A 13,397-nucleotide genomic window follows, 5' to 3' on the forward strand; every position below is an offset into this window, starting at 1 on the left:
ATCAGAATTTAGTTGAGTCAAACACTCCCTATTTTGTTCTTTTTATAACGCTTCAGTTAGTGGAGAAGCTCCCACTCGTCCTCAACCACAGGACCGATTTGTCTTGTTGTTGCACAATATGAAGAGCGAGATTGTTGGGGTGTTGTTGGATTCAGCTTCTGTAGTGTTTTAAATTGAGACAAGAATCTCTCAAAGGCGGGGGACTCTGTGTCAACAATATAGAACAGTGAATTTATTCAATCACATTGAAAATCTGTTAGACCAATTATCTGTTCAGGATTGTTTGTTTCACTATGAGCATGCCTTTTCTCTTGTCATCAGGTGTAACTTTGCTGTGCTATATTCATCTCAATTTGTTGAAAACGTTGCCAGTCCAGATAATGGCATATATACATTAATGTGGGCAAGAAGCATATAGGAGTGGATTATATATTATTGAAAATGTACGAACTGATATTCTACAATAAAATTACAAATCTGTGACGTGTATTCTTTTGAATGTTAAATACAACAAGAAAAAGTGCAGACAAGAAAAGATCTAAAGTGATGTAGTGACAAACTGCAGTCTGACTCAGGAAGAGGTTTGAAGGTGCTTTTGCATAAGAATTTCACTCATTCACAACATGACAACATTATTCAGGCATTCAAGTGTTACAGTATTAAATTAGAAGGGCACTTGGAGAGCGCAGACCTCCGAAAGCATGTTTTCCCAAGAATACATGAACTATGCCCTCCAGGCATGTTAAGACATGAAAAATAATTTGTCTGATACGGTTTTTCCACAAAGAGGTTTAGTTACCTCGTACATCTCAAAATTACATTTACTCCTACTTCCACATTGGAAAAACCAATATATATGAATATGTAAATATTGTTCATTTCAGAGGTTTAACTGCTGGACTCTAGATGAAAAGTCCATTCCCAGTGTTTCCACATCACACGTGTGTAAATTGCATGCTGGACCACGATTGGCTACTAGCAGTGATGTCACACACCATGCTTGTACATACACGTGTTAAACTCAGATTTTAAATGAGCACAGAATCCTTCCCCCTCGGGCAGATAAATGTGAAAAGAGCCTTCAAACTCTGCACATACATCATGTGGTCAAACAACAAAGTGACGATAAGCAAAAAAAAAAACGTTATGACTGGAGGGGGACTTTAAATTGTTAGACATGAGGGGGACTTTAAATTGTTAGACATGAGCACTGTGCATCATAATTTAAGTACTCGGTGCAAAATCATTACTGTTTCAATCGAGGGACACGACCTGGAAGCCGTTGTCACCCCTGCCCTCTGACTCCTGCCCTGCTGCATCCTGGTCTCCTTGACGACTGGTCTTGGTCCACCTCAGCTTGTCCATCCAGTTGCGTTGGGTGCTAGTGGAGGGAGGCGTGCTGGGAGTCGGAGCAGGGGAAACAGCAGCTCTGGGGATGAAGATTTGGTTGGAGTTGGTTGTGGGAGGGACGGGTGTAGACAAAGAGAAGTTGGTTGGCCGCTGGATGGGCAGTTTGTTGGTTCTCCTCAGGATGCCCAGGCGGGAGGGCTTCTTCTTGGCCTGCTCTGCCTGCTGCTGACTCTGCAGCTGCTGGTGGATGATCAGCTGAACGTCCTCCTGAGTCAAATAAAAACAAACATTTGTCAGAGAACAAGAAATACTGAAAACCTGCAACTTCAAAACTACAAACCGTGATGAGAGACAGGAAATGTGGTAATTAGCCAGATATTAAACCAGTGAGAGTATAATCTTCATGTCAGTTTTATTTATCTTTTACATGGCTGTTTTCAGAGCAATATACACTGAGTACCTAGCCTGGAAATCCAGACCCAAATCCGAAAGATTAAGGGTCTGGCATTGAGTAATGAAAATGGTCCAACTCGAGGGGCGTCACCAAGCAAGCATTTGAATATCTCACTGCACGCAATTGGATAACACTATGACCAATCACAACAATACACGGGGTCCAGAGCCCCATATGCTTAGCTAGCAGCGTAGCTAACTGGTAGATTAAACTCTCGTCATCTGTTTAGCTCGCCTCTGGCCCGCCTATATCAGATACACCGATGTGATTGGTGCAGCTCGGCTACAAAGGCATAGTTAATGAGCATCATTACTCAATTACAGAGTGACTCGCTGAGCAAATTCAAATTGTGCTCTCGCGAGAACTCTGGATTTCCAGGGTACTGAGTACCACTGGTGAATAAGGGATTGTACTAAATATTTTGGGAAAAGAAAGGTGGTAAGAAAAGGGGTATATGTATTTTTTGTGAGAGCAGGGAAGGGTCATTTAATTTTATATTTCAGCCTTCCATTGCAAGATCACAAATGAATGGTTTAGTGTGCACAGAGAGTCATAAAGAGGCCTGTTTGAGGGATTCATTTTTCAGTCGATTAGCTAATAGGACTAATATGTTAGCTTATGAGAAACACTGAACACTGATGTTTATGAATTGTGTGTAATAGTGATTTAATGTTATCTTTACCAGCAGTCACCCAATTCACTTTAGTCTTTATCATAATAAAAAAAGTTAAATGTCTCATATTAAGTTGGCCCATATTATAATTCAAGTTAAGCCTTTTATTTAGTATCTCTTTATTCTAAAATAGAGAGTGGCTGGAATATTCATTTGTTTGCCATACAGTTGGAAATAACTTATCCTACTTCTAGTGTGTGTGTTTGTGTTTTGCGGACTATTTAAAACATTATTATTCAACTATTTTATTAAGGTTTATATTAGATTACACTATCTCAAATTCTTTATGCTTTGCCTCTTTTAGTTGGTAATGGTGAAACAAGTTGTACCAAGTCAGTTATTCTTTCTAAATTAGGGCCCAAAGAAAATTTAAGTGAAACATAAGATTCTACCCTCCTCCGCACCCCAATAATATTCATACAACAAAGCAAGGGACCATCTATAAAGAAAATTATTTGATTGTTTCCTACTGTCCAACCAAAAGATAGTATTAAAAAGGTACTTAGAGAGGAGGGTCTAAATTGAAACTTCCATAAAAAATTAACTAGAAATAAAATACACCACAGACAAATTTGAAAGACAAATGGAGCAGGTGAGGGTTCGACACATAATGAAATCCAATCATATCCAGAGAACGATTTGACCAATATAAGTTTTGCAACAATGATACTAAAATTTTTGATATTTTAGCTCTAAATAGGAAAGACATTTTGCAAATGTATAATATGTTACACACAAAAATCTGGGGCTTTTTTTTTTTTTTTTTTTTTAAACAGTAGTTTAGGTAAAATCTGTTTAGATTCTGAGTGTACAGCTAAAGCAAACACTGCTGCTCTCACCAGTAAACTTGACAACACTTGCAAAGTGCAGAGTAGTTTTCAATGTAACCGTGCAGTGAGCCAGGCACTCACCAGATGAACACATGGGCCTGAGGCCCAAACACTGTGGCAGGATACCAGCTGGCAGTTATTGCCTGCACTCCATGTGCTGAATGTAATGAGTGTGAATTTTAAACATAGTTTGTTTTGTGTGTTTTACAGCTGAACATTTTCAGAGTTCTGAATGTAACGTGTGTAATTAACTCTAATTATGTGTTTGTTTGTGTGGGTGTGAACTCTGTGTCCTACTTTTCAAGACTTCTCACCCTGTCTCTATGTTGCTCAATATGACTCCATATTTCATTTGTATTTAAGTGTTCAGTGATTACACCATTCCCTGTTCAATTTATCCACTGTTTTTGTCTCTGTTAAACATTAACCTTGTCTCAGGTTTTACCTTCCAGGAGTCAAGCTCCACTGCCAGCTCCAGACGTTTCTGTACAGCCTCCAGCAGCTGGTTGTTTAGCAACATCATCTCCGTTTTACTCCGCAGCAGCTCGGCCTCCATCGCCTTCTTCCTGCACAGCGGAACGGAAAGAATGATACATTCTTTAAAATAGATTCAGGTCTTCAGCTTCCTTTTTTCCCCCTTAAATGTGAGTGTGTGTACTCACTTCTCCATGGCCTCATCTCTGTCCCGTAACGCCTGCTGCAGAACAGCACTGTCCTCTGCTCCTTCTCCAGATTTGAACTTTTAAATAAACAAGCACGGGAGGAAGGTCATGTTTTGCCACAACTCTTGTTATTCTCTGTCTCTAACCTCACTGACTTCACTTTCTCTTACCTGCCTTTCTTATAGGATTCTGATCTAATCCCACCGTCAGTCACCCACCTTGTGACTTACCCTTACATATGGTAAAAACCAGAAAGACTCAGATCACTGATACTGTCACTTACCTGTCGGGCCACATAGCTGAGATGATGCATCATCATGAGCCTCCCATGTGAGCTTTAATATTTATGCATAGGGCTCAGGGCTTGTTTTACTTGTTGACAATATAAATTCTAGGGCTGCAACTAACGATTATTTTAATAATCAATTAATCTGTTGATTATTTTTTCGATTAATTGATGAATCGAATAAAAAAAAAAGCATTAATTTACATCAACTCGATACATGCATACTTATTGTTTTAGTTAATAGTTGTGTAAAGGTAAGTAACCCAAATAGCAGATACAGACAAGACAGACAGACAGACAGACAGACAGACAGACACACACTTATTCATTAAAATTATTACCATCATTGTAGTAAGTGCAAGTTAAGTTCGTTTATACACCACACACTATTATATTTGTCAACAATAACTGATATGGGACAAAGCACATAATACAGTGGGGGAAATAAGTATTTGACCCCTTGCTGATTTTGCAGGTTTGCCCACTTACAAAGAATGCAAAAATCTACAATTGTAATCATATGTACATTCTAACAGGGAAAGACAGAATCCCAAAGAAAATTCCAGAAAATCACATCATATGAATTTATTAAAATTGATAACCATCTGATGAGGAAAAACAAGTATTTGACCCCCTGGACAAACAGCAAGTATTCTGGCTCCTACAAGCCAGTTAGTCTTTCTTTAAGACACAGCCCCAATCCGAACCAATTATCTACATCAAATACACCTGCCTCACCTCGATACCTGTATGAAAGACACCTGTCAACACCCAAACAACCAGCAGCCACCATGGGCAAGACCAAAGAGCTTTCTACGGACATCAGGGACAAGATTGTTGATCTGCACAAGGCTGGGATGGGCTACAAGAGAATCGGAAAGCAACTTGGAGAGAAAAGATCAACTGTCGGTGCAGTTATCAGGAAATGTAAGAAGCACCACACCACCGCCAACCTCCCTCGGTCTGGGCCTCCACACAAGATCTTGCCTCGTGGGGTGTCCCTGATCATGCGAATGGTGAGGAATCATCCCAAAACCACAAGGGGGGAACTGATGAATCAACTGAAGGCAGCTGGGACCACAATTACAAAAGAAACGGTTGGTAACACACTACGCCGTCATGGATTGAAATCCTGCAGCGCACGCAAGGTCCCCCTGCTCAAGAAGAAACATGTACAGGCCCGCATGAAGTTCGCCATTCACCACCTGGACGACTCAGAAGAGGCCTGGAAGAAGGTGATGTGGTCAGATGAGACCAAAATAGAACTTTTTGGCCTCAACTCAACTTGTCATGTTTGGAGGGCAAAGAACACCGAGTACAACCCAAAGAACACCATCCCCACCGTCAAGCATGGTGGTGGCAACATCATGCTTTGGGGGTGCTTTTCAGCCAAGGGGACGGGACAACTCCATCGTATTGAGGGGAGGATGGACGGTGCCATGTATCGTGGAATTCTGGACCGACATCTCCTTCCCTCAGTGAGAGAGCTGAAGATGGGTCGAGGATGGGTGTTTCAGCATGACAACGACCCTAAGCACACCGCCAAAGCAACAAAAGAGTGGCTGAAGAAGAAGCACATCAAGGTTCTGGAGTGGCCTAGCCAGTCTCCAGACCTGAATCCGATTTAAAATCTTTGGAGGGAGCTTAAAATTCGAGTTGCCAGGTGACAACCTCGGAACCTGAATGATTTGGAGGCTGTCTGCAGGGAGGAGGGCCAAACATCCCTGCCGAAATGTGCACAAACCTTGTCACCAACTATAAAAACCGTTTGACATCTGTGCTGGCCAATAATGGCTTTTCTACAAAATATTAACATGCTGTTTGTCCAGGGGGTCAAATACTTGTTTTTCCTCATCAGATGGTTATCAATTTTAATAAATTCATATGATATGATTTTCTGGAATTTTCTTTGGGATTCTGTCTTTCACTGTTAGAATGTACATATGATTAAAATTGTAGATTTTTGCATTCTTTGTAAGTGGGCAAAACTGCAAAATCATCAAGGGGTCAAATACTTATTTCCCCCACTGTATATACATAACAGATTGAAAAATCTGCGCTTAACTCAATTTTTTTTTTTTATCTCCGCGACTAGGTTGCCTAATAGTTGCGCGACACAACAAATCGATAATTAAATTCGTTGCCAACTTTTTTAGTAATCGAATTTTATCGATTTTATCGATTCGTTGTTGCAGCCCTAATAAATTCCTTTCTGTCTTTTAGAATTTGCAGGTGAATACATCTTTAAAATGGGCAGATGCCACTACTTGTCTCAAGTTAATAAAGTCACATTTTAGATAGAAATTGCAAATCAAAACTTTCTGTGTGTAAATATGTGCTGTAGGTTCCACTTGGATGTGCAAAGCAAACATTTTCCCGGGTAACATGCCCACTTAAATCAACTCAAACTGAGATTGACATGATAAGGGTAAGGAGTTTTAACTGAGCGGGTGTTGCCTTTACCTGTTTGGTGTGACTAATAGCCAGTTTGCGGGCCACATTCTGCAGCTGGCTCAGGGAAGCGTCCAGGCGGTTTACACCAGGAGAGGGTTCAGTTGGGCTGGACTCTGACTCTGTCAGCGGGCGCAGTAGCCCCAGTATGGACAGAACCTCCTCTGTGACCTGGGATAAAAATGAACAGAAAGAAATCATAGTAGTTCTGCAGATGTGTCCTACAGATGTCCTGGTACTCTGTGTAACCTTTACCCTCTCTCTGTGTTGACTCCATCCCGGTCCCTCTCTGCTCTCCTGTAGTTTGTCCACCTGCGCCTTAAGCTTGATACTTCGTCTCCGAGACAGCTCCACCTCTCTGCGCACTTCTTTAAGCTGCAAACAATAAATATCATATCAGTACATTTTCACAAGCCATCACTTTTTGCAGTGTAGATAATTGTAGGCCTGCACACAGAAAGTACAACCTCGTGACATTTTCTACACAATGTAAACAGAAACTGCTAATCTGGATTCCTGAGTGAAACTGTAGACATGAAATCCAGTGCTACTGGCTGAGGTGTTATTCAGCACATGCAAACACTGCAAATATTTACAAATGAATACATTCATAGGAACACACTCAGACACACCAAGATGACTGTGTGATAAAAGTTATTAACATGAAGTATGAGGCACAAAACATTTCCCACCAACACTGTCTCCATCATAACCACAAATCAAACCCTGTTATCATCAGCTGTAAAATCATAAAAGGTGTTCTCTGCACACCTAAGTTTACTGCGCTATGACGTCAGAGCATCAAACTCATTTTGATCATACTTATGTTGCAGTACGTGATTTCTTGGCGTTCTGGAAACAACTTTGCATCTTTTTTGTTTTTTGTAAATACACTCCTGAATGACCGCTGGGGCTGTCGCCCCCCCCCTCCCCTTAGGTTTTGTTGTGTGACAAGCCTGGATTAGATCATGCACTGTAAAAGAAAGATTTTTCAGGACACTTAACAACCTCAATTTAAACCCACAGACCTATAAAGACTGGTATCCTACCGTGTCAGAGACATGTCCCAGTGTCCGACGTCGGTTGAGCGGCCTGCCACTGTTGATCAGGTCTGGTAAAGTCCGGTTCACGTAGCTCCTCTGGAAGGAGCTCCCACCTTCACCGCCCGTAGCTACTGACTCTGAGGAATCACCTGTCCCCTCTGAGATCAGCTCACCTGGGTTTTCTTTCTCCTCAGGCGAGGATGTGTTTCTGCTCTCGTCAACCGACTCCTCTTCTTCTAAATCTTTTAAACTGAACTCAGTGATGAGGCACGAGTTGTTTAACCGATCGGCACAATTTTCTTCATCGGAGACCAAATCTTCCTGCTCACAGTTGTCTTCAGGTTCCTCTGGATCTTCTGGTTCTGTTGTGGCCACACAGTCCTTTGGTTCGGGTTCTGTTGGCAGAACTGTGGGTCGGTAAGATGAGGATTTGCTCCTGAGCGAGTTCGACTGTTTCTCCTCCAGTCTGTTCAGAGAGGAGTAGAGCTGTTCGCTTTTTGTTATTTTAGGTCTCAGCCTCTCGTTGAGGGTTGAGAAAGACTGAGCGTAGTCCATGATCAGCTGGGAAGAAGTCACAGGCAGAGGTAGAGTGAATTAAACCATCAGGAGATACTGTCAGGATGTATATAAACATGAAAGAGCGAGAGGTAGACAGAAAGAAAGGAGGGAGGGTGACTCGCAGAAATGTCTCCAAACTCGTTTTTCCTGAATTGCATGTGTGCGTCTTCACAAGGATGTGACATGACATGATGTGATGTCAGTGGAGGCAGTGGCTTCATGTGGCCTGTATAGTTTCTCTTCCTCCTTTTCAGTCGCTACACAAACACATGATGTGGGGAACAGAGGGAGGAGGGCTTTTGATCCTTTGATACAATGAGATTATTGTGGCTTGATGCATGATACCTGATTTAAACTGCACTTGTATCAAGCAATGCAAATATACAAAGCAGGGAGTTGAAGACAGTAACCAGAGAAAAGAGATAAAGTAATTTACAGTCAGGTAAAGTGTAGGATTGCCTAGTCAATTTATTTTTGGAATTAAAATGTGTCAGGGAAAACACCAGTTGTACTTATTCCGAGCAGTTGGGCTTACAGGGTGATTTTTGGTGACAAATCTCCCACGTACATGAGCAGAGATGAGTCAATGACACATCAACATGTCCCATTTTATAACTAAAAACATGTCTTTGTGCTGCACTCTGTATACTATTTTGCAGGAAGTAGGTCACCGCTTAATAAGGTACATAGGTGGAGTCAGTCTTCAGACGAAACCTGTTATTTTCTCCATTATCATATCCAATAATTTACATTTAATTCTAAATAGGTTGAACTTAATAAGAGCATGTGGGAAACTATCTGTGCCAGTATTTACAGATAAGGTTTTGCGTCAAACATGTCCCAGCAAATAACTTAGTGTCATGACATTTGGTGTAATATTATTATATTGTCACACTGTTGACTAAACTCTCCACCAGAAAGCGAATATGTCAAACCTTTGCTTTCATTTTTAGCCCAGTGTGGGTTTAATCTATGGCTTCAATACAAATCTTGGTGTGAAGTTTTCAGTATTGAAGGGTCTGCAATCATCCAGATGCATGTAAATCCTTGTGAACTACTGATGTATTAAGCAACAGTTTCACATCATGTGACTCATATATGAGGCTGCATTTAGGGGAAATAAAAAAAAAAAATGAAGAAGTCCAATTTCAAGTAGTTTTATATAATTTGCTTTTTTGTGTGGAAAAACTACATATTACATGCTTGTCCATTTAAAAATTGCAACACTGTCCACATTCTGTATGTTACAAGAACAAAAGTGCCAGCTCTGATTTTGCCTTTTGTGAACATTTGTCAATGTCACTAAAAACATGTTTCACTCCACATGTATATTACCTCTGGATTGTGTGGCCAACTCAAAAGTACTCAATTCTATCTTGGGTTTATATACAGTTACTTGATAGTTAAATAAAACTGGAGTTTAAAAACATACAACATAAACAACATAAAACTTCTCGTCTGTGGTGTTTAACAGAATGCGTCAGCCTCAGCTGGACATTAGGGATGAGAAAGAAACAAAAAGACAAAGACGGCATTATGGGAGGCTTTGACTAAACCGACAGACCGATTTACTCTCCAGTCACATAAAAATGCTCAACAAAAGACAGATCCCAGCGTGTAGAAGGAACTGCCAATGATAGTCAAAGAGTGTCCTATTTCTTCCATTCAGTGAACAAGTCTCTTCAGTCATGCCCATAAATTATCAGCATTATATTCTTATTGTTTTGGTATAACTACGTTATGGAAAAACAGTTACAAAGGACTTTTTTTCTTTGTAAAATTATTTATTTCTTGAATGTTAGTTATTAGTATGTTTGTTCCTATTCTTCAATTTAATTTAAAAAAAAAATTCTAAGTTCTCCATGGGAGAAATACAGTTTGTTTCTACCCTTACATCTGTCTGTCACCATCATTATTCATTAAAACTCATTGTTAGTCATTGGTCCTTTGCTTTTTTCTTGTTCTTTTGTTTGGTTCAAAAGATCATTATTATTTTAACTTCCCATTTGTTGCTACAGTTCAGTTTTGTCTTTTGTCTTTCCTTGTTTCTTTCCATCGCTGGCAGCACACCTGAATCCCAGGTTATCAGAGGCAGAGTCAGGAGTGTTGCCCATCCTGCGGGACACAGAATCATAACCTTCAATCACTTGGGACGGTCGTACAGTTGCTCTGTGGACAAGAGTCTAAAAATGCAGCGTTTTTTTTTTAAATAACAATAACTCACCTGGTCGTAATGCGTGCCTTATGATTGGCTGAACCATCCACCGTGTCAATCCAGGAGCCACCACGCAGCACATACATTGGTTGTGCTGCTGGGAAGGGTGTGGATGTCCATTCCCATGTGTTTCCCATCATGTCATACAGTCCTGCAGGAAGAATTGCTCTTATAGTGTTAAGAAACATACAGCCAGAGTAAACCTTTATAATATTATAAGGCCTGGACTCTTTTTGGTTTTAACAGTTTTGTAACATTTATTTCTCTTGATTGCTTTAAACTAAAGACATCTTTGTTACAATGTAACACTTTTAATCATATATCATTTCATTATTTTTTTATTTAACTAAGGGACAGTTACCATAACTGTTCTGAGGAGGAAATGCTGTGACAGGAGATACGCCATGGTACCCATCCTCTGCAGTGTCTTCATCTGGAAACGATCCCTAAAACATACAGAAAATGAAGTTATCATGTTTTTTCCATGTCTCATATGTTTCTTATGTCTACAATATCTGCTGGTATTCACTGATTTAAAGTGTAAAATTGCACCAAACATGTAATTTTTACCTCTGCATTTTTCAAAAAGTATCTCAATTAATACAAATTATTAATAAAGTCAAGTCATCATAGTCGATTAAAAAACAGCAGCACATAATAACCTTTGGATAGGTAGGTCTGATAAGGTTTAATCAGTTTGGCACCCAAATGTGTATATTAAGTCTAAGAAAGTGGTATCATAATCTGCAGAAATGAGTGGAAAACTATCACGTCAGTGTCTGTATCAGTAAATCCAGAGTCAAAGCATCCTATCATGACAATAGCATGTGCTTATGCTACTGCAACATGCATTATTGTTGTAGGCTGACCTGCCACAGGTTGGTTCTGTTGGCCTGGAACTTGTTTCCCCACGGATAAGTCCGACCTTGATCACATGAGGCAGGAAAGAGTGAAGAGGACAGCAAACACTGACATTAGTCAAGAGTAGATGTGAACATACGGTCAAGTAAATACAACACTATCGGTGGCACATACAGTATTTCTTCTATGCTTTCAGTGTATGAACTGTGTACCTTGCAGCCCCCCTCGTGCAGCCCACTCCCACTCCTCCTCAGTAGGCAGTCTCTTGCCCTTCCCCCGGCAGAAGGCCTGAGCGTCATTCCAGCTCACCTGAACCACCGGGAAGCTCAGGCGCTCCCGAATGCCTGAACCAGGTCCTGCAGGCTGAACAGTAGAGGGTGAAAGGAGCAAAAGGCAGACAATGAAGGCATGCTGGGAGATATACAAACTCAAATAAAAATAGGAATTCAAGGTACAACTCATGACCTCACCTGTCTCCAAAACACCCGTTCTATAGGCAACCACCAAGGAGCAGACTGGATGGGAAAGATAAGAGTCCAAAGCTATTCACAAAACAACCTTACAAATGGTAATTGCTATCCATAAATTATACCAAGTGTATTGCAATAGTGTACAGTATGTGTATCAAACAGCTAAATGTTTCTAATTGCTTTTTATCGACTTATCCATTTATCCTCTGAATAATGAATTCATTGTTTAGACTATAAAATGTTAAAAAAAAAAAATAGTGAAAACACCAACGGTGAAAGTCGTATACTATTTTTTTGTCAGACCAAGAGCTCAAAGCCCAAATATATAAATTATATGTCAAACATTGACCAGCATTATATATTACTATTTGTAGGTAGGCCTACCTCGATTCTCTGTGTGACTTTGCTCTTCAGCTCTTCTGACACAAAATCTTGAAACACAAAACTCCAACCAAACGTCTCAGCTTCAGTTTTGTACTTCTGCGCTCTCACAAAGTCTCTGTGATGAAGAAAGGCCAAGTCAGTGGCTTTGTTATATTATTTTTTTAATCATTATCAAAATCACCCTGATATCAGGTTTCAAGGTTGATTACCTGAAATCGCCATTTGTGACAGGGTATTTGTCTATTTCAAAAGGCTGCAGTTCAACCTCCTTGGTGGGGCCCTCTCCATCTCTCCCGTCAGCTGCACTGGTTCCCATTATCAGCTTTCCTCCTGGTATACTCAGCATCTCATCTGCTTCTGTGTGTCGGGATAATATCTCGATCATGTTAATTCAATGTAATATCATTTATGCTTCGGTATTTTCAGAAAATGAAAAGGTGATTTCTTACCCGACACTGCCAGTAAAAACACCGCGGATATCAAGAACGCTATTTTAAAGTTCATTTTTGACATGAATTCGACATTAAGCACATGTGTGTATATATATATATATATATATATATATATATATATATAGCGCTGTATAACAATACACGTTTAAGAGTTAGCTAGCAGCAAAACTTCTCAAACTTCGATTAAATGGTTTCATTTCTCTGTCGGACATATTTTACCGTCCCAACAGAAATGGGTTCAACGATAAACATGTTCCGTGTAAAACAAGAGGTTCCGCTTCAGCGTTCATTTCTTTTTAGGTACTTTTTCCCATGCTCCCCCCTTTTTTTTTTTACTCCTCTTCATCCCATGGATGAACGATATCGTATGAAGTTGCATACATAAATATATCTATATAGTAAATAGATTTCGTCATATGTCAAAGCCTTGAAGATAAACTACTCCAAAGTTTAATGTTTAAAAACTTGATACTTTGACTAAATTTAAGTCAATAAAAAATTAAAATGTATACAAATCTTATTTATATATTTAATTTTTATTCTAAATTGCCGTCCAGTGTTTTTATTTTAGAAGCTTATGCAAATTAAACATGCATGGACTACTGACCACTGAAAACAAATTGTAACAAAGTCACAAGAATATATTGTACAGCTCATGAGTTTAAATAGTTATTAGTGGTCAAAGAAATATGCTATACCCTTTACTAA

General features: G+C 39.8%; 2 protein-coding genes across 3 annotated transcripts; both read right to left on the bottom strand.

Moving 5' to 3' along the window:
• Positions 1–578: 578 nt before the first annotated feature.
• bicdl2l (bicaudal-D-related protein 2-like) lies at positions 579–8,615 on the bottom strand. The gene is made up of 6 exons (XM_028596032.1): positions 7,756–8,615; positions 6,962–7,081; positions 6,719–6,877; positions 3,970–4,046; positions 3,753–3,873; positions 579–1,617 (listed from the first exon to the last, which is right to left on the bottom strand). The coding sequence occupies exons 1-6, from the start codon at positions 8,302–8,304 to the stop codon at positions 1,255–1,257; spliced, it is 1,389 nt and encodes a 462-aa protein (XP_028451833.1). The 5' UTR covers positions 8,305–8,615; the 3' UTR covers positions 579–1,254.
• An 833-nt stretch (positions 8,616–9,448) lies between these two features.
• Positions 9,449–12,943, bottom strand: sumf2 (sulfatase modifying factor 2). Of its 2 annotated transcripts, none has more exons than XM_028595487.1 (9): positions 12,687–12,943; positions 12,447–12,594; positions 12,238–12,352; positions 11,854–11,898; positions 11,596–11,746; positions 11,392–11,447; positions 10,884–10,968; positions 10,532–10,673; positions 9,449–10,422 (listed from the first exon to the last, which is right to left on the bottom strand). In XM_028595487.1, the coding sequence occupies exons 1-9, from the start codon at positions 12,748–12,750 to the stop codon at positions 10,320–10,322; spliced, it is 909 nt and encodes a 302-aa protein (XP_028451288.1). In that variant the 5' UTR covers positions 12,751–12,943; the 3' UTR covers positions 9,449–10,319. The 2 variants fall into 2 exon arrangements, with proteins under 2 accessions (XP_028451288.1, XP_028451289.1); XM_028595488.1 differs by having other exon boundaries at positions 10,353–10,444.
• Between the last annotated feature and the right edge of the window lie 454 nt (positions 12,944–13,397).

This window comes from Perca flavescens, chromosome 13, assembly GCF_004354835.1.
Source record: "Perca flavescens isolate YP-PL-M2 chromosome 13, PFLA_1.0, whole genome shotgun sequence".
Classification (NCBI taxonomy): Eukaryota; Metazoa; Chordata; class Actinopteri; order Perciformes; family Percidae; genus Perca; species Perca flavescens.